The sequence below is a fragment of the Humulus lupulus genome, chromosome 3 (assembly GCF_963169125.1).
Source record: "Humulus lupulus chromosome 3, drHumLupu1.1, whole genome shotgun sequence".
Taxonomy (NCBI): Eukaryota; Viridiplantae; Streptophyta; class Magnoliopsida; order Rosales; family Cannabaceae; genus Humulus; species Humulus lupulus.
The window spans coordinates 141,850,266-141,876,232 of NC_084795.1; the positions used below are offsets into that span (position 1 = coordinate 141,850,266).

General features: G+C 37.1%; 1 protein-coding gene across 1 annotated transcript; it reads right to left on the reverse strand.

The window, feature by feature from the left end:
* Window positions 1-5,627: 5,627 nt before the first annotated feature.
* LOC133825108 (probable E3 ubiquitin-protein ligase ARI7) lies at window positions 5,628-6,988 on the reverse strand. The gene is made up of 4 exons (XM_062258098.1): window positions 6,905-6,988; window positions 6,025-6,096; window positions 5,840-5,939; window positions 5,628-5,758 (listed from the first exon to the last, which is right to left on the reverse strand). Exons 1-4 carry the CDS (start codon window positions 6,917-6,919, stop codon window positions 5,628-5,630), a joined length of 318 nt encoding a protein of 105 aa, XP_062114082.1. The 5' UTR covers window positions 6,920-6,988.
* Between the last annotated feature and the right edge of the window lie 18,979 nt (window positions 6,989-25,967).

The window sequence follows — 25,967 nt, forward strand, 5'->3', positions numbered from 1 at the left end:
TTTGTGCACTTGCTCCATATCTCTCTTCAACAACCTTATCCATTTCCAAATTTAGTCTAAAGCTCTTCCTCTTTTCATTGAGGAGTTTAACTAATTTTCATGTAGGTATGTGTTTTGGCCTCTTTCCTTTTGTAGATGGAGGTGACATATCTTGTACTTGGCAAACTCTTTGACTAGTTTCTGATCAACCGTTTCTATAATTAGTACGAATTTTGATGAGTTACAAAAATCATATATAACAACATATTATCAATTATCACAAAAAAAAACTTATAATAAAAGTCAGAAAGAAAGAAATAAACAATCATTCTTGGCATCAAAGAAATAAAAATTCAAAGTGTCATACTAATAGTAAAAGAGTGGATAAGCATCTCTTGGTCCATTTTTGCCACTTTTATCCTCATATTATTTTATATTTACTTTTTCCACTCCATAAAAATGTAGAATTTTTACATTACATACGACTGTTTTAGTAGCCACTGCCAGCAAAAAATAAATAAATAAAAGACATATGTTGACTAAGAGAATACTCTTAGTGCCAGCACTTAGTCTACTTAGTGACTAAGAGAATATATATATGTGAGGTAGCTTTACATATCCTGTGTACTTCTTTGTAGAATTTTTGGTTCCTATAAGTGTATATCTGACAAGTATAGAATGCCAAATTGCTATACTCCTGTTGAAGAGTTTCTTTATACTTTTGGAGGAACCTGGCATTTCTCAGTTTCTTTAGTGTAATGTTTTGATTTGAACCCATAAGTAGATCACTAGTATTACATCACAATAGCTGTCATAGAAAACTCTTACTTGGAGAACCTAGAAGCAACATGATTCTTCACCGTACAATATTTGCATATTCAGGTGAGGGTTAAGGTATAAATAGAAGAAAGACTTGGATTTTGGGACGATTGTGAAATTGAGGAAGTACTTTTAAAGGACAACTTTAAATCCTAAGATTTTTGCTGTTTACTTTCTACATGAATGGAACTCACTATGTCTATTGGAAAGGATCATTCTGCTCTGTCTCAGAGCTGGTGTTTTGCACAAAACCAGCAATGAGACAGTCAATAATTTATTTATTCATTGCCTTTTTCTGAAAGATTGTGGATAAATGTAAAACTATTTATAGTTGGAGGCTTTTTGGATTACTTTACAGTACTCTGTAAATTTGTTAAGTTTCAATTTTTAGGAGTGGGTAACGAAAATAGAAAGTAGCTGTGGGATTCTGTTGTGATGGCTATTTGTTGGTCATTGTGCTTAGAAAGGGACAAGGTAAATTTTTTAATATTGAAAAAGAGATTGATATTATTTGGGCTAAAGTAGGCATCTCAGTGATTTTTTTAAAAAGAATTCAGGAATTGCATTTTTGGTTTTTCAAGAGATTGAGCATTTTTTGTTATTTGGATTTCAGTGGACTTTTCATCTCCTTTATATTTTGTCTTTGACAATAGTAGGGTCTAGTTCTTATTAAACAAAATAAAATAATGTATAAATAATATGTTTTCTAAAGTCTATGGTTTAGCTCATTTCATTTTGTCAAACTTTTTGATTATGTTCATTGTGTTTCTCTCACACATAGATTATGATGAGAAGGCTGAAGATGCTGTTGATTATGAAGACTTTGATGAGCAATATGAAGGACCAGAGGTTCAAGCGGCCACTGAGGAGGACTATCTTTTGCCCAAAATGGCATACATTTGTATATCAAACACCTTTAGGAATGTGCTATAAATGTAAAGTATTTGTATTTGTGGGTATATGTTTTCAACACAAAGTCCATATATGCATGTATCCAGCAATATGTATTTGAGGAATGAACATGCCTACCTAGGACACAAACACATCATTTATTGATCAACGAAATAGTTGTAGAATGAGGGAGATCATACATTGCCTTTACGATGGTATACATTTCTATTTTGGAGCAACAAGCAAAGTATGTAGATGCTTTGGAAATTCTCACTTGGAATTTAGGATCTCTGTTAATGATTGAAGTTGATAAACTACGTATACAGGTACTTTAGAAGATTTATTTGCACTGTTTGATGTTTTTGGCTTGTCACCTACTAATCTTTTGAAGTTTATTAGATATACATCAAATAACTAACAGAAAATCAGAAAACATTCGAACCATATTTATTAATCAACCATCAATCATTATCAATTCAAAATATTCAAACAACACACAAGTTTTCTTCCTTATCTCGCCGCAGCACACAAATTTCTCAGAACCTACTTCACTAATACACACAAGTTCTCAACCTTCCATTATCACCGCAGAACACAATAATAATAATCTCAGAACCTACTTCACTATGGATGAATATCTAAGATATTCAAACTCCTCTAACATTTGCAAAGAATTTTAACAAAAATAAAAGATAACATACCTCTTGCAAACTGCTGCAAATAAAGTTCCCTCCAATTTGAAATCCAATGAAGCCACTAAAATGAAAGCAAAATTACATACCAATTAATAAACTATCAACATCATTCGACCTTTAATTAGGAGTCATCATTAAAAAAAATTACAACTCTTACAACCAAGAAACTATCCAAACCCACTATAGAGTCCTTGGAAACTAGAGCTCACAAAATAAAAAGAACAACAAAAATCTTAAATACAACGACAAGAGGCAGCAAAAGCAGCAGAAAAACTAATAGCAAAGGCCAACAATAATGCAACAGTTTGAAATAAAACCAACAATAAAAAGAAAAGCAGACACAACACACATAGAAAGAACAAAAAACCAAAAACAATTTGTATCCCAATTTAAAAGGATGAAAAAAATCAGATTTATTATCAATACAAATAAGGGAAATGATAAATCCATGAAAGTTTGTTCTATCTTGAGCATTTTCTCTACAATAATGAATACCTTGAATGTGAAAAAATAGCCAAATGAACCAAACCTAGCTGAGATGAAAATATGAGATCCCTTTATAAATGCCTCAGTTCCCCAAAAGGTAACAAAAATAAAAACAGGGTCAAGAAAAATAATAAGAAATCAAAACAGTTATTATGCATAGGTTAAGCACACCATATCACATAAAAAAGCTGATGAAACTGAATTATGATTATAAGAAAACAGAGCTTAAACAAGGCAATGTAACAAGACAGAGCACAAAAATTATTGAATCAAATCAAATTAGATTACTGCTCAAATAAAAAAATAAATACTCAAACCACAATATCAATAGCCTACTCATTTTTATTCTGAAACACACCATATCACATATTATTATTATCATATTTGCAATGATAAAACTAATGAAACGAAATCAATGATTCAGTGATAAACAAAACAGAAAGAGAAATTGAAGGAGAGATGATAAGTAGAGTGAGAATTAGGGTTATAATTGGGAAAAAATATGAGTGGAGATCGCAAAAGTGAAGATTCGAAGTACATACCCATGCCGATGAGAGCTTGAGATTGAGAGAGTGATCGCCAGAAATCGAAGAGAGTGACAGGAGAAATGGATGAGAGAGAAAGAGATGGAGAGAGAGACAAAATGGAATGTTAGTATTATATTTTTTTGACAAATATATCAAGGTTATTGCTAAATAATAAATGTATATTAATATGAGTTAGTTACGTTTTTTAAAACATGTTATTATTTAATGTAATTAAATGGTAAAATTCTTGCAGTGGCTCTTTTCGCTGTGGTTCCAGGTCTAAAGAAGGTACTTACTGCTAGTTTTATGCCAATTAATTCAGCATGATATGACTATATAATCCTATAAGTTTCTTTTTATGGGATCTCAATACTACATTGTATATATGTAAAGCCATTAATATTTCTCAAATTTGTAAATGATGGTAAACTCTTAACAGATGGACAGGACTTCTGTTCTGGGAGATGCCATTAATTATGTAAAACATCTGGAAGAACGAGTAAAGACACTAGAGGAATAACAAGAAATGAAAACCGAAACCCATAAACCAGTCATTTTGATGAAGAAATCTCTGCTATGTACTGTCGAAGATTCTTTGTCTGATAATGACATGGTTATGCAGCCACTGCCTGAAATTGAGGCCAGAGTTTCCAACAAGGATGTTTTGATAAGAATCTATTTTAAAAATAATAAGAAAAAAGAAATCATTCCTTTTAAATCTAAGTCAATAATATTAAGTGAACTGATCTAAAAGCATGTTGCTTCATGCATTTTAATTTCTCATTAAGACCTGGCTAAAAGCAATCAATACAAAATATTATATAACCACTATATCAAAAAGCAATCAGTTGAATATTTATATTAGATGAAATTAACGCATAAATGATTAACTCTTAATATACCTTAATGTAGCAACAAGGAAGGGGTGGCCCTACACGGCCCACTGCTGTGTCATCTGCCTAAAAAAAAACAGCTCCAGCAAAAGTTTCTGTCAAGCCATATCCTTGGCCAATAGGAGCCCTATTTAAGCATAATCAACCAAAAAGAAAAGTATGCAATAATAAGCAATAGATACACATGAAATGAAAAATAACACGACCCATTGCAAGAATTTCACAGTGCATAGTTAGTCTAGCATGGAACTAAATATGGAAGTATTAGCATCTAAATGAATTTGGACGAGTGATTGCGTGCATATAAGTATGACATATAACTTCACATGCGGACACACTAATCTAGTAGAGTTTGCAATCCAATAATTTAACCTTTTAATCGTATTAAATAACAAGGTTAAACCTCAAATTCAATTATTGTAAATATCAAGAATATGAAATAATTAATAGTATAGTAGGAACTGCTGCCATGAGAGTTGGCTTTAATTCAGAAGCATCTCCCTTGGTTCCCTTATTAATTTTGTTTGATATGTCTGTTAAGGTCAATGGGGAACCATAACCAATTCTACATCCCGTAGCCACCATGACAGACTGGAAAGTCACGAGTGTGTTACAAAAAATTTTAGTGTCTAACATGCACAAGTAAAAGAACATATGTGGGTACCTCAGCTGCCAATTCAAAAACGTGAGCCAGGGGCAAGTACGCCAAGTAGACATCTTTGCTATTTAGTTCTAGAATGACTGTTATAACTGCTGCAGCAGTGGCTACAATGTTTCCATGTGTTATCATAACACCCTAGACAGTCACACCAAAAAATGTCATCATGCAATCTTGGACATTACAAATTAATTGCTTAAGTTTCAATACTTTCAGAAGATGATTGAACAAGTATTCAATTCAGAATATATACTTGTAAAGAAGAACTCCAAATTACATTTTTACTTGAAATAAAATGTACAGTAATTATTCACTTCCAACCAAGTTTCTCAAAAGAAGCCTTCTTCAATGAATAAAGACAAACATATGGAATCATTACATATTGAAATTTTATTTTATCACTATTAATAGGAAAACCAATTTTGGCCATTTTATTTAAATCTAACAGTCATAATAAATCACTTTATCGATAAAGCATCAATGTCAAATAAATAACAAATACCATTTTTCATACAAAAAATTGATCCCTGCCAATATGGAAAACATCCCTACCGAACTAGTTCCCTATATATTTAGATAGATATTTATTCACACACATAGACAAATTAATATTAATATGCATGTTGCACAGAACCTTCTGATTCAAAGAAAAAAGCCAAGTAAATTTTTGGTTTGGCAACTACCTGGTCAGTCCCGCAAGTTTTGTGCGAAACTCATTGAAGTCTTTTGATTGGCCCTCTGCATTAAGGTAAACATGTAGCTCCTTTTCTGCACATTGATGAAGTCTTTCCAACCCAGACTCTGCCTCACCTGCACAAAAAGCCAAAGTTAAAACTTAAAAGAGGGCAAAACAAAGATAAGTTTAGAATCAAGCTCAATAATACTACTAACCTTGCAAGTACTCAAAGAACTGTCTCTTGGCATGTTCATGCTCTGGTAAATAATATCCATAAGCATATGTCCATTTTAAAACACGCCTGCACTCAACGATCTGAAAAAAAAATAATAAGGAAAACATTATTTCATTTCTTCGAGTGAAGAAACTGTACCTTGAAATAAAAGTTAAATTATCTTACCTGAAGCCAGGCCTCTGTTATGAACTTTAGCTGTGACTCAGGTTGGCACTGTATGTCACTCAGCTTCTCAAGCTAAAATTTGAATAAATTGTAAAACTTAGATAAGTAACAATAGGAACAGTCTCAGCTAAGTAAATGTAGAATAGGAAAAAAAAATAAATCTGCCTCCCTCCAATCACAGGAATAACACACGGTTTATATATTGAAGATGAATATTGCTTGAGCGAAACAAAAGCAGAAATATCTTATAAATTAGGATAGTTACAACTGAAGAGAACTTATTTGTTGGCAGCAAAGTATTTTTTTTTTAAGTGACAAGTAGGCATGAACAGTTAACATACTAAAAGCTAATGTTATAAACAAAATAGGAAAGAGTCGAAATACTGTTCTCTTGGGATATACTTTGCTCAAAAAATAATAAGGCATACTTCTGCAGTGCTATTTCCTTTTCTATTCGAAAAAAAGAACTAAGGATCTAATTCAAGATTGGTGAACCAAAAGAACAACCACTTGAGGGGCATGTCCCACATTTTTATACATTAATAAGAACATGTGCCTTTGCTAATTAGCAATTGATTGAGTTAAAACTCCATGAATCCTAAAAGAAAGTCGTGCATGGTCAAAACTATCAGCCTCTCAAAAATATACAATAAGCATGAGAGAGAGGGGGGTTAAAAAAACCAATAATAATAATATCCACCTATTAATTTAAGTACTCTACAATTTGATCATGAAACTAACAATATATCACTTACATCATAAATATGTATATATATCACATGAATAAATCTACAATTTGATAGCACATATCACACTAGATCATCACTAAACTAATAATTGGTTCAGAAAAGAGAAAAAAAAAAGTAATAATAATGCTTACATGCACGCTCTGCATTTGCTGTAAGTCTGCAAGTGCTTTTTGCCTAGACTGCAATTAGAATGAAAAATAAGAAATCAGACTCCACCATTACGTGGATAATAAAAGAGCAAGAATCCACAGTTCCTTGACAATCTAGTAAGGGTCAAAACAACAAATAATATCAAACATCACATTCTATTTGTTAAAACCTCACTACAAAGACAAATCAAAGTCCAACTAGCTGATAGGAATTAATTGACTTGTTATAAGAAACGGCTGGTATAAAATACTAAAAAAGGAAATAGCCACAATATATATACCATTACCAAGTGTTGTATTTTGTTGACCCACTCTATCTGTAAATGATGTTAGTGGAGTCTGAACTGTATATATATACAATGTATACATACATATAGGTGGTGTAAACAATTTTATAGATTATCAATACTAACAGATACCATTTGGAGTTTAAGCAATTTCATAAATATCCAAGCATGCAGAGCTCTTATAAGTATTATATATGTATATGTGTGAGTGTGTAAGAGAGGTTAGAATACATTATAGAATGTAAGATTAGATAGTTGAATTAGAGAGTAGGAGAAAAGTGAAAATGGAAAATATACAACTATCTCCTAGCAAAATTTCATTAAAATTAATCTCACTTAATAAGTCACTATAAATATTACACAATTTTATTGATGGCTTTAAGCCAAAATCAACTCCGACAAATACAAGAGGACAACACATCAACATTAAACAAATGTATACACCTTGCTGTGGGGATTGTGTTTCTTATGGTTCTCAACTATTAATTACAGTTGTGTCTAGATTTCAAAAAAAAGTTTTCAATACTTATACTCACTTAAGGTGGTTTCTTTGGTGTTATACTTATATGAACTCCTTATTTCATGCTTTTTACTGAGTTAGGATAGAGACTATATTTAGAATATAATTCTCGTTAATTAGCTATATTGATAAAGTCTAGATATAATATTTACTAGTAGAGTCTAGATATTGTTTTTCTAAGTTTATAAATGGTGGTATATACATATTGTTATTATTATAATTATAATATTTTTATTGAGAAATTTGTTAGCCCACACTCTTCCGTTTGGTAGATTGAGATGTTGGAGAGATTGACATTATATCCACTGGAATTTTATATTGAATATAAAAATGAATGAATAAATTTTAGGTGATTGTATATTAAATAAAAAAAGTTGTTCGAGTTCAAATGAATCGATCTCTACATCTTTTCTTCATAGCTGTTTCTCTTGAACATTGAACATAACAATATCTAAAATTACATATCAATCTAGTTTCTATCAAAGATGGGTTTTTTATCATATCAATCTACATCATTCAGCCAACAATTTGTATTATCAGGGATGAGAGAAACGAACCTGAGATAGTGGGCGTGAGGCAGAGAAGCTCCACTCTGGAGCGTGACTTCGTGAGGCGGAGAAAGAGCTCCACTCTGGAGCGAGTCTTCGTGAGGCAGAGATGAGTTGAGAAGACGAGACGGAGAAAGAGCTCCACTTTGGACAGACGAGACGAGAGAGAGACTTCGTGAGGCGGTGAGGGCAGAGAGGGCGGAGTGAGTCTTTGTGAGGGCGGAGAGGGCGGAGTGAGTCTTCGTGAGTGAGAGATGGAGGCTGAGAGAAATCTTTCGGGTAACTTAGATTTGAGAGGACGGAGAGGGCGGAGTGAGTCTTCGTGAGGGCAGAGAAGGCGGAGTCAGTCTTCGTGAGTGAGAGATGGAGGCTGAGAGAAATCTTCGTGAGTGAGAGATGGAATTTGGCAGATGAGACTAACAAAAAAAAATTCATTTTGGCGCCTGAGTTTTATTATTCATATGGCACCAAAATGCCTTCTGTGTGTTTTTAATCCCACACCAATAATAGCACTTCTAAATATATGCTATTCTTTAATGTAATATATACTAAATATTGTTGTAGTGAATTAGGCAGTTAAATTTCTCTTTAGACAAGGCAGGTGAGAAAAGAAAGCTTCAATTGAATGAGCTAGAAGAAATTAGGAATGATGAATATGACTATTAAAAAAAGTATAAGGATCATATGAAATTTTACCATGACAAAAAAAAATTGAGAAAATATTTTTCACTAGGTCGAAAAGTCATTTGATACAACTCACGTGTACATCTATTCCCATGAAAATTACCCTCTAAGTGGATCGATCCTTATATTGTTCGAGTTGTTTTCACACATGGAGCAATTGAAATTGAAAATCCTAACAACGGTGATATTTTTAATGTTAATGAACAAAAATCAAAACCATTTTTAGAATTAAAATTGATGAAGTGGATGAGATCCTCCTTGAGGATCCTCTTTACCAAGCTCTTTGATTGTTATTGATCTTGGTAACTTGTGTTTTATTTGTTTTGTTTGTTTTATGTGTGATTTAATTTTTGTCTCTTGTATCTTTTACTCTCTTGACAATGCATCATATCGAGGTATGACCATTCTAAATTCTAAACTCTTTTACTTTTAAAATTCTATTTGTGTTTTAACACATTGAGGACAATGTTGAAATTATGTTTGGGGGTAATGAGTTGATATGGTTATTATTCTTCGGAGAGTATGTTATTGTGTTTTGTGTTATTTTTTTGAAAAAAAAAAAGTTGTGTTATTTTGTTTGGAATTTTTTTTTTGAAAAAAATATATATTTTGGTGATATTTTTCATTTTTAATGATAAAAATCTCAACTATCTTTAGTTTAGTTCTCTTAAAAATATCAATAATTTTTTTTTAAAAGAAATTTTGCTTATAACAAAAATTAAATCTTTCATAACAAGAATACTTTTATTTCCTTTAAGATTAAGTGGAAAGTAATTTTCAAAAACCTATTTTTAAAAGAAAAAAATGACAAGTTAATTAATTACATAAGCTTAACTTTTATTCATAATTTTTTTTAGAATTATTTTCATCGTGCAATTTTTGAGAAAATACTTTGTATATCACCAATAAAGTGTTTTAATTTTCTTTTGCTTGAGGACTAGCAAGAAATTAAGTTTTGGGGTTCGATAAGTCTAGAAAATAGAGTTATTTTACCACATTTTTTATGTTAATTGTTGCTTAGTCTTTGAGTTTTTAAGTAATTTTGAATTTAGTTGTCATATTGTAATTTTTTAGATTTTATATATTTTATTGTAATATGTTGTAGTTTAATTATTTGAAATTAGTATTGTTAGATTAAAAGTTAAAAATGTGATTTTATTGAACTTAAATGTTAAAGTAAATTAAGTTTTATTTAGTATTTTCATGGAACTTATGTTGTATATTTTATTATTGAAAATATTTAGTTTTAAATTAGTTAATATTTATTTTGTAGGAATTAAGATGCATCTTTTGGTAGAAAATTCAGAAAAAGATAAGATAATAAACTTAAAAAGAAAGGAAAAGTGTTATTTTTTAAAAAAGAAAAGAAAAAAAGAGGGAAAGTATTATAAAGCCCAACCCCCACTCTCGGCCCAGTTTGCATACAACACCAAGCCCAGCCCACGCCTTCACCTCTCCACGCCTCCTGCTGCCTCCTAGGCCTGCCTGCTCCTTTCCCTTCGTAGCCAAGCCAATGTGAGCCCAACAACAGCCCAGCCACCTGACCCTTTTCCTTGAGCTCACCAATGTCCAAAAGTACTATTTTTACCCAACTTTTCTACACTTTTTACTACAAAATTAATCATTACAACCCAAAATTCCCCTTCAAATCTTTCTACACTAATTATGTCATATTATTCTTCATTTAAAATTCAATTTAATTAGTTAATTATATTGACTATTTTCAACACTTTATTTTGGCTATAAATAGGTAGCTTCAAGAGAATTTGAGGGTGCTTAATTTTTTGTGGACTATCATCTTTTCTACACTTTCTCTCTACCTTTCTCTTCTCTATTTAAGTGTTTTCCAAAAGCACTTTCAAGTATGTATATGTTTGGTATTGTAATTTCTACTCTAGTTATGAGTTTCTAATATTTTTAAGATTATTAAGGTGATGATGAAACAATATGTAACTAGATAATGCTTATTTTGTATGTTGATTTCCCATTTTGTATAATAAAGTCTATGATTTTTCTTCTTCAAATATATTCTTTCATCTTTAATACCTTGCATTTTTTATTGTTGGAACTTATTTAAAGTTTGTTCATTATTTGTGCAAAATCATAATATTCTTTTATTAAGGTGTGCCATTAAATTGAGCACATCCAAGCTTAGAAGAAAAATATTATGTTTTGCCTTATAAGTAATGTTCATTGAATTTTTGTTTTTTTTTTATTATATTGATTCACACTAAATACTTTCAAATTATAATTTTAAAAGAGATGATAAATACAATATTTTTATAATAACTTGTGCTTAAATAAAAAATCTAATTTGAAAAAAAAGTGATAGTTTAATTAATTTCTACTAACAATAAAACTTGGGAATCAACATACTTATAAGTATTATTACACTTTTATTTCATTGATTATAATACCTTAATAATCTTTCTTTTACAACTTGTTGACGGTGAGAACTTGTCAATGAATTAAGGTCAGAAAATTCAAAGACTTAACCAGGAACTTATGAGCTTAGGAAAATTTATGGAGACTTAGAGAAAAATTGCAGAAGATTAATGGAAGAAAATATGTATATTTCTCTTTGAATAGCCTGCCATTACAAGAATTTTCCTACCCCTAGTTTGAGGGGTGGAGGTCTATTTATAGCTTGGCTCTAATGACCTCGGATACAAGGTGGTCCCAGGGGACAAGAAGGTACTTGGGTACACTGTCATGGTAGTGGCATAGGTTGTGGTGGAGCAGAGGGTTGTGGTGCCGATGTTGATAGATATGTCAGAGGCATGCCGGTCATGCCACCACGTCTTGTACTAATTTGCACCACCACTACTTGTCGGATATGGATGTCAGAGTCACACCTTTGTCTTCCTCAATGTGGTACATCTCGTACCAGTACGCGGTCCTCGTACCTGATGGTCCTTCTTATATTTCCAAGACACTTCTTTCGCTACAACATTTTGCATTATATAACACATTAGAAAATGATTTTTTTTTAAAAAGTGTTATTGTTTCAAACAACTAAGGCAGTATATTGGGCCTGTGTATTCCTAGGCTCCAAGTACATATTCAGCATTGGGCTATAATATATAATATTTACTATTGGCCTCTTTTACTATAGAAACTAGAAAGGTAAAGTGATCTCTAATTTCATCTCCTCTGTCCTTACTAGTGGTCACTCTTCTGCTCTTCCGATCATAATACTTCTCCTCCTCCTACGTCGATTTATTCGATTTCATCTCTCTTTGGGTGTCTACTATAGAATGCCGACCTCCCTAGTCTGCCAGCCAGATTGGCTGTCCTTGTCGTCGAACCATTGCTACGGTCGCATCTCGGCATCTTTGACTCCCTTGCACAGTTGCTGTCACGACTAGTGTTGTTGTGGTCGTCTCTCTTCGTCACTCACCATCGCTCGTTGCCAAGAAATTTATGTGTTTGGGATTCTTCTCATGTTAGTTGTCTCATATTTTCCATTTTTGAGGTAAATTCTTGTGTTAAGATTGGAGACTACTTCAATAAGTATACCGAAAATTGATTGAATTTGATAAAATAAGCATGCCAATGCTTTGTGTTAGGTTATAAATTTTTGTTCTTTTTTATATTTATTAATTTTTTTTCAATAAGGGCATTCAGTCTAAGTAAAATTTTGGGAAATTAGTGTTCTTTAGACTTCAATTTCAAAAGTCAGAAAGAAATTTAAGAGCTATATTATTGACAAAGAAATTTAACTAATCCATTTCATTTCTCGTTTTGGCTTGTGCTCTGATTAGGTTTTCTGAGTGGGTTCAATATCAACGAAGGGCATTTGAAAGAGTTAAATTTTTGTTAGACAGTAATGGCACACAGTTTGCTTCGAGACATAGAGGCCTACAGTTGGGAAAGATCGTACTTCCCCATAATCTGCGAGTCATGTCTTGGTGACAATCCTTACGTTAGGATGGTATGTATATTTGATTTTAGATACTAGAGAAATGAGTATTAGCAACTTATATTAATTTATTGTAATTCAGACAAAAGCTTTATTATATTTTTGTAGCATTTTCCTTATGTTTCTCTCTGTTTTTGTTATGTTAGTATTTTTATTAATTCTTTTTGTTTGGAAAAAGTTTCTGGTGAAATATATTAGTCATAAGTGAGACATAGTTGCTTATGAACTTCCCTAAAAAAAGGTCAGAACAGTGTTTGTTTTTCTATTATGTCAATTTACAATTCAATTTTTTTATGGTTAATATATTTGTATCGATTCTTAATTGTGTAATTGTTTCAAACCATAGCTATAATCTCACCAAAAACAACAAATTCATGGCTATAATATGTTGAAAATAATATGTTAAGTTACTACACCATTCATTATGAAAATATATTTTGTTGTTTTCTTAAATTATGTTAATTATATAAATATTATGGTAATATATCATATCACTGATCAATTCTGGTAACATTTTTTTGTTGCTTTATATAGAAATGTGATATAGACATATTTTGATATATAATTTTAGTGTCACTACTCAATTTTGAAAATATTTTGGTTATTTTTGGAAAATGTGATCATTAATGTTTTTGAATTATGGTAATAGTTTAGTGTTATATTCCATTATGGTATAATCTTATTTATTTTGAATTTTTTAATTTAGAATATACTATATATTGTATCTAAATAGATTTTTTCTAATGTCAAATATTATATGAGAAACACGCTTTGATTGTGTTTTATGATTGCCTGTAATTAATATACAATATTTTGCTACAAAAAACTATACAATATTTTGCATGATCTTTTTATATTAAACATTACTATATATTATAGTAATAATAATACGATAGATTATGTATTAAACATTAAGATTGTTTTTGACACTGTTTGAATACAAATCAAAACCTTGCTGATTTGTATACGAATAGATTATATGTTAGATAATCCTTATTTAACAGATATAATATGGTTTCTTATTATGCAATGAGAGGTATGTTCACATTGTTTTGATGAGATTTTGTTGTTCAATTTTTAATTTGAGATTTTGGTGTTAGATTTTGCCTCCATGAATGACCTTCTCTCTTTCGCAACTTTTTCTTTCTTGCAGGAATGGTCATTTGGGTTAAAGGGATCCAATTTCTCAATTTAAGCTCACGCGCCGCCACTGGTCGTTTGATGTTTGACGTCCTCTTGACTTTGTAAGATCACGCGCCTTATCTTCTTACTTATTTTATTTTATATTTGTTTGTGGTCCCAAGCTCCCTTGTATTTTGTTAAGTGTGGGATAGCTTGTAAGCCATCATGATTAACATACTTAGTCACCTTAACCAATTCTAGCCTGATACCAAATGTTGGTTACGCCCTTACTAGTTCTCCTCATATGTATACTCAGAAAGCTTCAGACTATACATTTTATGAGAAGTCGCAGTGAAGACATGCCTCGCTGGTGGCACCTACTCTTGGGGGATAAGTTGGGCTTCTTGGGTGAGGCATGGGTCATATAAGATGAGGCAATGTGCCTTTTGCGGGTCTTCATTATAGCAAGATGTGGGGTCTCGCATGGACCCTTGAGCGTAAGGCATGACGTCTCGCATAGAGAGGCCTATGGGTCTATGAAGAGACTTGCCTTTGGCTAGGGACGCTTTCGAAAACAACATATGGTCTTATGCATGAGCGACATCATGGCAGATATGCGAGATGGGCGAGATGGGCCTCACTAGGCGAGGCCCTTATTTCTAGGAAGATGGGTAAGGCAGGTGTGCGAGGCGCCTCCTGAGTGGTCAAGGCACAATGAGACATCGTCGCGTGGCCGAGTGGGGCACGAGACGCTGCTTTGTGGGAAGAGGATGTCCGCGAGACTCTGGTGCGAGACATGGCTGTGTGGTGAGAGGATGTTCGCGAGACCCTGGCGTGAGACGCTACTGTGTGGTGAGACGGTGTCCGCGAGACCCTGGCCTGAGATGCGGCTCTGTGGCGAGACAGTGTTTGCGAGACCCTGGTGCGAGACGCTACTGTGTGGCGAGACGGTGTCCAAGAGACCCTGGTGCAGGACGCTGCTATGTGGCGAGAAGGTGTCCGCGAGACCCTGGCGCGAGACGCTGCTGTGTGGCGAGACGGTGCCCGCGAGACCCTGGCACGAGACGCTACTGTGTGGCGAGACGGTGCCTGCGAGACCTTGGCGCGAGACGCTGCTATGTGGCCAAGACGGTGTTCGCAAGAACCTGGTGCGAGACACTCCTGTGTGGCGAGCCAGTGTCTGTGAGACCTTGGTCCGAGACGCTAATGTATTGCGAGACGGTGTCCGTGAGACCATGGCGCGAGACGTTGCTGTGTGGCAAGATCCTCGCGCGAGACACAGGGGCGTGTGGGCCATTTTCTTCCCAAGCATATACTCTGAGGGCTATGAGGCGGGGGTCTCGTTCAAGTGATATTTTGGTATCCACACTTGCTCCCCAGTCTATGGGAGGGACTTTAGGTGCTCCGGTAGACATTTTGGAATGGTGCCTTCGAGCCCCTTATGGTGTTAGTGTGTTTCTTTTCCTTGGTGGTGTGAAGTAACACACTTTGTGATGGTGATCGTCATGATTCCTTGAGGATAAATGTGAACCTATCATTTGGCTTTGCGGATCCCAATGCGGGTACTTGAATTCATTCTTGATCATAGATCAAATATTGAATTCAATGGTTAGGATGAGTTTGAGTCTCCTATAAATAGGTCTTCTTATCAAGGATAATTTCTACACTTACTCCTCTTTGCTTGGTGGTGCTTTTATCTTCAAAGCTTCTAAGAGGTGAGTGGTTCAATCACTCACAAGGGCACTTTGTCTCACTTTTCTCTCTCTTTTTATTTATTTATATAAATGTCTGTATATGTGCTGAAAGACTAAAACATCTATCTCCTATCTTTCTATAGGTGTATGCTTTCATCCCTTGGTATTTCTGCAGCTACAACGATGCTCGACTTTACCTGCTCAAGCTACACCTTCACCCTTTCTTGTGCTTAATGGGTCTAAATTAGCGTTACTTGGGAAGGGGTGTCTTGGCCGGAGATCCTTGTGAGCTAATTTATGTATATGCACCCGTTTGCACATATACCCTCCCTTGCACCTAGTTGGTTATTTTGAGCACTTGTGTCTAGAGGTTTTGAGCTTATTCCTTCGTCTTTTGTAGTACACTTTCCACATACACTTTCACCATATCACCAACGAGACGCGACTTTATGGCTTGTGAGGGGTCGTTTTACGTTCCTCCAGTGGTCGAGTTTGTCGACTTGTCCTCGGACTCGGGGTCTCCAGTAAACAACCCTTACCAGAACTACGACACCTTGAGGAGGGCCCGTATATGTCACCTTGAACGCATGGCCAAGCTTAGGCATAAAATCTGGGTGGTGGAGAGTGAGATAGATTCAAATTTGAGGGTTGATGGAGTCCCTTTCTCTGTTGATCTTAATGATCACATTGCAAGCCTTACAGTGAACCTCCTTGACTTATGAATGGAGCTAGAGTTCATGGAGGGAAACCTCCCTTTGGAACCCTCAGCCCCATCCAATCCCTATAGTAGCCCTGAGGTCATCCCTGCTTCCCCTCAACCCTTGACCTTAATCCACCCATGTTTGATGCTTCCACACTCATTGTCCTGATGGAAAGCCCACGCAAGAAGAAGAAAATGAAGGGTAAAGTGCTATGATTTAATGTCTCCTTTTTCCTTTGGTTTTGCCGACATGTCAAAGAGAATGAGATGACAGGTCGCTCTTGAGAAGCCAGACTCTGGTCCTTTGTTGGCATCCACCATCATTTCCCACGTGTCTGAAATCAGGTTGCTAGACTTGTTCGAGAAATACCACATTAGCAAACAGTATAAGTTGTATGTACCCTCCAACAAGTGTCGAGCTGATAATCCCCCCCGGGCTATGTCACTATGAGCGAACATATTTTGAAGGCGGGTGGGACCATTCCCTTACACCCATTCTTTGTCATGCTCCTAAATCACTTCGACCTTGCTTCGCTTCAGCTGGCACCCAACAACCAGTTAACGTTAAGCTGCCTTTATATGGCGTTCATGAAGCTTAACAATCTTGCTCCCATGGTCCAGGAGGTGCATTTTATGTGCAATCTCATGCCCATCCTAAATCTAAGGGCTTCTACTTTTTACAGAAAGCCAACTCTCAGGTCTCCATGACGGAGGGTTCCGTTTCTAACCCGGGTTCCTGGAAGCAGGACTTTTTCTTCGCTCATTTCCATGTAAGTACTTCAAGTCTTTCCTTTTATATTGAGTTTGCTATTTGGAACTTATGCTCATATTGATAACTGAGTTGATTTTTTAGAGAGCTTCAGTATCCCCGACGTTCATGAGTCGGAGGTGGCACCGGTAGATGTCTTCCTTGACGTAGACCCTGCAATGAAAATGGATGCCCATCTATTTACTGTGGCCAACCTCAATCACTATGGTCTGTCCAGGGTTTCGAAGACCGACCTGCTATGGCACATTTCTGAGCGAAAGAAGAAGGCAACTCTGGCAGAACCTCACTCAGATGAGGGTGAGGTTGAAGAGGTGCCTGAGGAGGTTTCCCCCGAATCTAAATGTCTAGCTCAGCTATCTCCATCCTCTAGGGGGTGCCCCTCTTTTGCCCCTACGGACCGCAACACGACTTTTGAATCCCGCGGTCGACAGACCATGCAAGGGCGCTTTGTTCTGCCTTTCTCCGATGAATTTGTTAATCTTCCTTATGTTCCCGCTAGTCATGGCCATTCGAGGTACCCTTTGTATGATGTTCCTGTGCCTCCTCCTCCCTCGGTGAGTGGGTCATCTGTCTGTGCTCACCCGGGTGCTCCTAATTTAGAGGGGATGTCCTGGGTGTGTCGAACGTCAGTCCCTTATGTGCAAAGGTATGCCCGAGTTGCCAAGGGTATCCCCGAGACCGAGTGGAGAGGTCTCGAGAATTTCACCATGGCGGAGCTTACAGAGACCCTTGTGCACTCCATAACTTGGGTGAGTTTATGTGTCCTACATTGGTCTTTTTGTGTTTTGGGTTCCTTGTTTGCTCACTTTTTGCTTCCTTTCAGGTTTCTCCGGTTGCTCAATGCTTCATAGACTTGGCACAGGGCCTATCTTCATCCAATGATGAAAGGGATCATCTAGCGGTCAGAGTTTAGGAGTTTGAGGGACAGCTTGCCGATGTTAACCTCAAGCTAGAGAGACCCCTGGCGAAAGCCTCTTCATCGTCCAAAAAGAAAAAGAAAGCGGAAGCTAAGGCTGATTTGGTAGAGGTTGAGTATAAGTCCATAGAGCACACCCTTTATAGAATGTGGAGGTAGAATCCTAGTTTCGTCTTCTCCTCCTTTGGTGACCATGTCGTTGCCAAGGTGGCCGAGTGGAGCGCTCGTGGCAGGAGGCCTTGAGATTTCGTTTCTACGATTTTTATCTTTCACTTCGATTTGGTTGTATGCTTATTCGAACCTTATTATATCGAAGAGGTTTCTCCTGGGTTTTTTATTCTTTAGGAACATTTCTAAGTCCTGTTGTGGTTGATGCTGACTTTATCCTGCAACATCATAACAACGTTCTTCTTTTACATATATGTGTGATGATTTGTTTTTGTTTCTTTATGCTTGAGGTCTTTTTGAGCCCACTCCTGTATGTAGGAGCCAAAGGGGTTCGATAGGTCTCTCTTTTTTCTAATAACTCATTGATACTTTATTTGGACTAGTAGTGATGGTCTCTTTGGTGAACCTTGATTGTATTTGTAAAGATATGTTGACCCTTTTTGTTCTAGCCATCCATTTATATATTTTTGCGCACGCTTGTTATTTCTTGCGAGAAGCGTCCTTCTCGTCATTATGCATAGTACTATTTTTACAATGGTCTCTTTTAGGACCCTTTTTGGCTAGACGACTTGGTGGCCGCTCTAGGCTTATTGGTGGATGCTCTTCCTGAGGCCTTTCCTCTCGTGGAGGTATCAGCCTTTATTAAGAGGCTTTTCCTTTAAGACCTTTTGACCCTCTTGATTTTCATAAGGGTAGCTAATCCTCGTGAACTCAAGAGATGCCTTGCAAAGTTTTCTTCTTTATTTTTTTTTATAAGGGTCTCTTTTAGGACCCTTTTTGGCTGTGTACTCTACCCCCCAATTGGTTGGCGAGATTTATCTCGTCGGACACTTTGATCATTTTTCTCATGCACTTTGATAATTCCAATTTGTTATAGGTACACAAGAGTTAGATACATGCTCACATAAATGAGGAGTGTGACATGCCAATAAGAAACATATTCATTAATAATGAGTATAGTACATAGGTATCTATGGCAACATTGTTCTTACTACATATCAGGGCATCTAGGTTATCCCTCTAATTCATAGTTGTTATTAAGGGGAGGACTCACAACTATGTTGGGGGCTAACTATTGTAACCCTTTTGATTTATCGTACTAAAAGTGGAGCTTTACTCGATGTTCCTCTCAGGCACGTATGCACAACCATCAATTCTGATCTTCTCAGTAACTTTGGGGTTGAACTCACCCGGGTTTGTGCTCCCATGCACTACCATCGCCATAGGTTCTGGCAGTTTCATGACTGTGCGGAGGGATTTGTTATAACATTCCCTTGCTTCTTTCTGTTACCCTTTCACGCTCACTACCCCCCCCCCCCCCCCCCAAGAGTTGATAATTTTATGGCCAAGTGGTATACCGAGGTTATCGCCTTCAATTCTCAGGGAGGGTCTCCCTAATACCGTGTTCAAGGCCGAGGAACAACTTACTACGACAAAGTTTGTCATTATAGTGGTCTATCTGGGCGGCTCTCCCATGGTAAGGGCTAACTCGATTGTGCCTAGGGGCTATATCAAGTCTCCCATATAGGGAGGTGTTGCAGGGCTTTATGTTCCTGATGCCCAGTCCCATCTTCTCTAAGGTCGGGCGATATAGGATATCTACGGAGCACCCATTGTCTACCAGAACCTGATGCACCTTCATGTTAGCCAACTGTACACTTAATACCAAGGGGTCATTATGCGGAAAATGCACACCCTGCACGTCTTCTTCGGTGAAGGTTATTGAGTCGTTTTCCCCTTTAAATTTTTTCTGGGGTCGTTGTTCTAAACTTAGCATGCATGGGGGTGGACTTCGTCTAGCTTCCTTGGCGTATCTATCTCACCCTTTTCTCAATTCTCCTCTAAATCCTGGTCCTCCGAAGATTGTCGTCAGCTCTCCTTACACTTCTGGGGCTACATCTCGCGCTTGTGGCTAGGGTGATCTTTCCTCTGGTCTTTCATGTTCTCTTCTAACGTATCTTCAATTTCCACCTTTAAATGAGTGTATTCTGCCGTGGTGAGGACAATGTATTTATTATACAGATAGTACTTTCTGAGATCTCTTTTTGACCAATCTCACTTCGTTGGTTGGGGTCTCCTGAAGGGGACCTAATTATCGTTCGCTACGAAGATATGCTCCCTAGTATGAGTTAGGTCATTGTAGAAGGTGTGGGATGTTTGCTTAGGATTACCTCCTTGTTTGTGCTTCCTCTGGTGGTCATCTCTTGGCCTTTCGTACACTCTTTTCTTTTTTGCGTCATTCAAACCTTCAGGGGCTAATGGCTTGATAAGTGATGCCTTCAAGTTCTCATGCCCGTCTTCGACATGAATGTACTTTTGAGCCCGTTCATAGAAATCATCTAAGTTAATGACCTCCCTCTTTAGCATGTTATCCCACAGCTCACTACCCAGGCGCACCCCGACTGTAGTGGCCATTTTTAACTCCCCACAGGTTAGGCTTCCCACTTGGCTGCCTCCATATTGAACCTACGGATATAGCTCTTCAGGCTCTCTTCTTCTCTTTGCTTCACATTAGCGAGGCTGGTGCCTGGCAAGGTGTAATAACGCACGGTGTGATGTTGCTGGAGAAATTCGTCAGAAAATTATTGCCAAGAACTGATGGACCCTGGCCGGAGTCTCTTAAACCACTTGTACGAAGGACCCTTTAACGTGATAGCAAAATAGTGTCACTTGGCTCTGCTAGTAATTCCCCTTAATTTCATTAGGTCATTAAACGCATCAAGAGGGTATTTTGGATTAGTATTGCCCTCGTAAAGGGTCAAGTGAGGCTCATTGAAGTTGGCTGGGAGCCGTAGGGCTTGGAGTTCTCTAACGAAAGGCGATTCGTAATCAAACTCTTCATTGATAGTGTGCCCCCCAGACGTGGTGATTATCTTGCTCTGTAGGCTCCTCATCTCGGAGTTTAAGTCTCACCTACTTTTGTTCAAGGAGTCTCTCAAGTCAGATGGGTTGGCCTTTCCTTTCGTTTTGTCATCTGGGGGAGCCACAGGAGGTGTGGTCCTCTCATTCGACCCTTTCCTGTTGAGTTCTTCCCTTGATTTTGGGGGTGTTTCCCTTAAAGTGACCTCCACTTCGTTATGAGGGTTAATGTTGTTCCTCCGCTCTGGCCTTTTAGGCTACTGCGCCTGTCTGCGACGTTCGCACTGCCTTGGCTGAGGGGTATTGCTAGTGGAGAGTCGAGTCCTCCCTTTATCTATAGGGACTGTGGTTTCTCCTCCTTCATGGCCTTTTTCTTTTCGCCTAGGAAGAGGCATGCTTGACTTTCCCTATAGTAGGCCATTCAACGCCTCTTGCATATTTTCTAAGGTGGTTTCTAGCCTTTGGTTCTTTCAGTGTAACTTGCGTATCTCCTCTTCATAGAATCGAGTTCTAGAGCTCGAGCTTATGGAATGTACTTGGGGACTCTTGTCGGGTCTCCGCGTTGATGGACCCGGATCTTGCCGCAACCACCAGTCTTGGACAGTTTCCATTGGTTTGAACGGCTGGGGGTGAAGCCTCCCTTTCATCTTTCGAAGCCCTGGGCTCCTTTGGCACATCCACGTTTTTGGGTGGTGGAGGATTTCTCATGGAGGCTTTCAACTGATCTCCGTCCAAGCGGACCTCCACCTCTCGTGTTTCTCTCAGATGCTTAGAACGTCTTGGCATCTTTCTCTGCCGAAATCAATAGAAGAACAATGGCTTGACACTTATCCTTCCCACAGACGGCGCCAAACTGTTGACGGTGAGAACTCGTCAATGAATTAAGGTCAGAAAATTCAAAGACTTAACCAGGAACTTATGAACTTAGGAAAATTTATGGAGACTTAGAGAAAAATTGCAGAAGAGTAATAGAAGAAAACATGTATATTTCTCTTTGAATTGCCTGGCATTACAAGAATTTTCCAACCCCCTAGTTTTAGGGGTGGAGGTCTATTTATAGCTTGGCTCTAATGGCCTTAGATACAAGGTGGTCCCAAGGGACAAGAAAGTACTTGGGTACACTGTCATGGTAGTGGCACAGGTCGTGGTGGAGCAGAGGGTTGATAGATGGTCAGAGGCATGTAGGTCATTCCACCACATCTCGTACTAATTCGTACCACCACTACTTGTCGGATACGGATGTCAGAGTCACGCCTTTGTCTTCCTCAGTACGGTACATCACGTACCCGTACGTGTGCCTCCTACCTGATGGTCCTTCTTACATTTCCAAGGCACATCTTTTCTCCAAGCTCCCTTGTATTTTGCTAAGTGTGGGATAGCTTGTAAGCCATCATGAGTAACATACGTAGTCACCTTCACCAATTCTAGACTGATACCAAATGATGGTTGCGTCTTTATTTGTTCTCCTCATATGGATAGCTTGTAAGATGTGCCTCGCTGGTGGCACCTACTCTTGGGGGATAAGTAGGGCATCTTAGGCAAGGAATAGGTCATATACGATGTGGGGTCTTCCATGGACGCTTGAGAGCAAGTCACGGTGTCTCACATTGCTAGGCTTATGGGCCAATGGCGATATATGCCTTTGGCTAAGGACGCCTTGGCAAATGGCATATGGCCCTATGCATGAGCAACATCACGGCGGACAGGCGAGATGGGCCTCGCTAGGTGAGGCCCTTATGTCGAGGCAGATGGATAAAGCAGGTGTGCGAGGTGCCTCCCAAGTGGTCAAGGCTCGATGGCCTCGCAAGGCACCGTACTGTGGCAGAGTGGGGCGCGAGATGCTGCTATGTGGAAAGATGGTGTCTGCGATACCCTGGCGCGAGATGCGGCTGTGTGGCAAGACGATGTCTGCGAGACCCTAGTGTGAGACACTGCTGTGTGGCGAGACGGTGTCCGCGAGACGCAGCTGTGTGGCAAGACGGTTGCGAGACCCTAGCGTGAGATGCTGCTATGTGGGCAAGATGGTGCCTGCGAGATCCTGGCACGAGATGCTACTGTGTGGCGAGATGGTGTCCGCGAGACCCTGGTGCGAGATTTTGTTGTGTGGCGAGATGGTGTCTACGAGACCCTGGCGTGAGACGTTGTTGTGTGGTGAGACAGTGTCTGTGAGACCCTGGCGCGAGACGCAGGGGCGTAAGGGCTATTTTAATCCCAAGCATATACTCCGAGTGCCACATGGCGGGGGTCTCGTTCAAGCGGAATTTTGGTATAATTCGTTTATTTTTCATGTCTTAAATATCTTTATCTTCAATCTTTTATTTTATTTTTATGACAATAAATCTTATCAATCTTTGGAGCTAGGTTAGAATTTATTTAATATTGATTTAAAATAGTTTCTTTTTAATTTTATACAACTCTTTTAGGTTTGACATCCTTGTTTACACGAACTCTATACTATATATATGATTCGTGTGCTTTCGATACACATATTAAAACATACCCACTTTTGGGTCTATCACAAGACAGGTCTGGAAACCTTCTAGAATAACGACAAAAATTGCTAAGGCACAAGCTTTGGAGGCGATGTAGAGTCATAACCAGCTTCTAAAGGGGGTCGAGGACCTTAAGCTAAAAAATTTGGTGGTCGAGGAAAGTCCCATGAGGTCGAGGAGAAGTCCTTGTCTAAGGCCAAACAGGATAGAGCTCTAATGGAGGAGCTTGAACTTCAGGTGAAGGGCAATGGGGCCTAGATTGAGAGCTCCATGGAGGATATGTTCTATCAATTTTGGACGTACAATTAGGACGGGCATCTCTCGTTCCTTGATGTCGAAGTCTGGGGGCGCTACCTTTCCAAGTTTCAGGACCAGTTCGCAAATGAGCTCAAAGAGATAGTGGAGATAGCTTCTAGGGCCGGGGCTGATGGAGGAGACGAAGAGGTGTCATCCCAAGGGCCAACTACCAGAGCTCATGGATGATAGGGCTCTTCCATACATGTATTTATTTGTTATTTTTTTTAGTTGGGGGTATTGCAAACCCTTGTAAGGAGGCCTTTCTTGCCGAGACAATTTTCTTAGGCACTGTTTCTCGTATAATTTATACATAGTTTCCTTATATATGTTTGATCTTTCTTCTCCCATTTTCCACTGATTATTATCATGTTTTTAAAACTTTGAAGCTTTTATACACTTGCATAGTTGTAGGGAGTACTTTTTAGATCGAAACTTGTGCCTGGCAGCTTGACAAGTTAATTTCTAGTCGTTGACTAGGTTATATCCAAGAGTTTCGATCACCTATTAGCGCATACCTTTTAGGATTCAGTCCTCAGAACAGGTTTGGCTCCATGATTTTTGTGCCTAGTTAAATTCTAGGATTTTTATTTTTACTTTGAATTTTCTTAACATAGTTCGCATTCGGAGTTGTTTTGAAAACTCGAGCTTATCTTTAGTTTTGAAAACTCTAGCTTAGTTCAAATTCTAAGTTGCAAAAATTTATCTTAAGTTTGCATAATATCTCAAAGACTATCCAGGGTTATATGTCGCCCAAGAGATCAGAATTTAAAAAATATTCCAAATCGCTTTTTCATAATCAACTCGTGATAAATAATAAGAATAAATTGAAAAATTATGGCACTGTGTTTAATACTTCTTGAGATGCAAGTGTTGGTTTTTATTGATCAAATCAGAGATTATACGCAGTGGAACAACAATCAAATTGTCAGTTTAATCCCAAAAGATTTCTAGATCTACTTCTTCACATGCATATATATATTGAATCAAAGACAAGAATAGAAAAATTACCTCAGGTCCTTCCTTGCTGCTATCTTTTTGTATGGCTAAATCCTTGAGATCTCATACCAAGATCTTCCAAAATGTTCTCATCACACAAAGAACGAGTGTGGGCTTGCTATACAAACAATAGGGAAAAAACTATTTGTCAGATGTTCTCAACACATGAGATCTGATCAAGTTTGGACCTAGGTTTTGTGAAGAATAGTGACTTTTGTTTGTGTCACTGTTCTCTTTCTCTGAGAGAGATTTCTAGATATTTTTTATCCCTAAAAAGTTACGTTCTGTAAAACTAATATCCTATATTTATTATATCCAATATATTAAAATATTTGTTATTTTAAACAATTTAAAATAACTGATCAATTATCAGATTTTTGTTTAAATAATAATATTTTAATCATATTAATATATCTCATTATTTATTTAATATTTAAATAACTAAAATTGTGGAACCAAGAAACTGAACACAGTCTCTTATCCGTGTAGCACGGTGACTGTGCACTGTGCTACACGTGTACCACATGCCAGTGATGGCATGTGATTTTTCCCAATTTTTATTATTATTTAAATATCAAAAATCCCAAAAAATAAATTAATTCAAAATTAATTATATTTTTGTTAAATCAAATAATTAATTAATTATACATAATTAAACAATAATTATGTTTGATACATAGAAAAAAAAATTACTTATCACATAAGTCCTTTTTGCCCATTTTTGTATTTACCTTTGTTAGTGATTGTTCGAGCCATTTTGGGGACCATAGACTTATAACATTAAGCTCCAATAAATAAACTAAATAATTTAACTATTTAATTATAATAGTTAATTTATTAATTCTGATATTACTCCACTATAAATTCAGAATTGCACTCTTTATGTTATAGATATACTTTTACAGAAATCTTTTCTTAAGTCGTCCATTGATATAACCATCTTACAATAGTTCAACCCTATAATTAATTAGTTCATAAATTAGAATGGAAGAATTACCATTTTACCTTTCTAATTTACTTCTTATTCCTTAAGTACCATTAATTCACTAGTGAATAATTAATCTATAATCT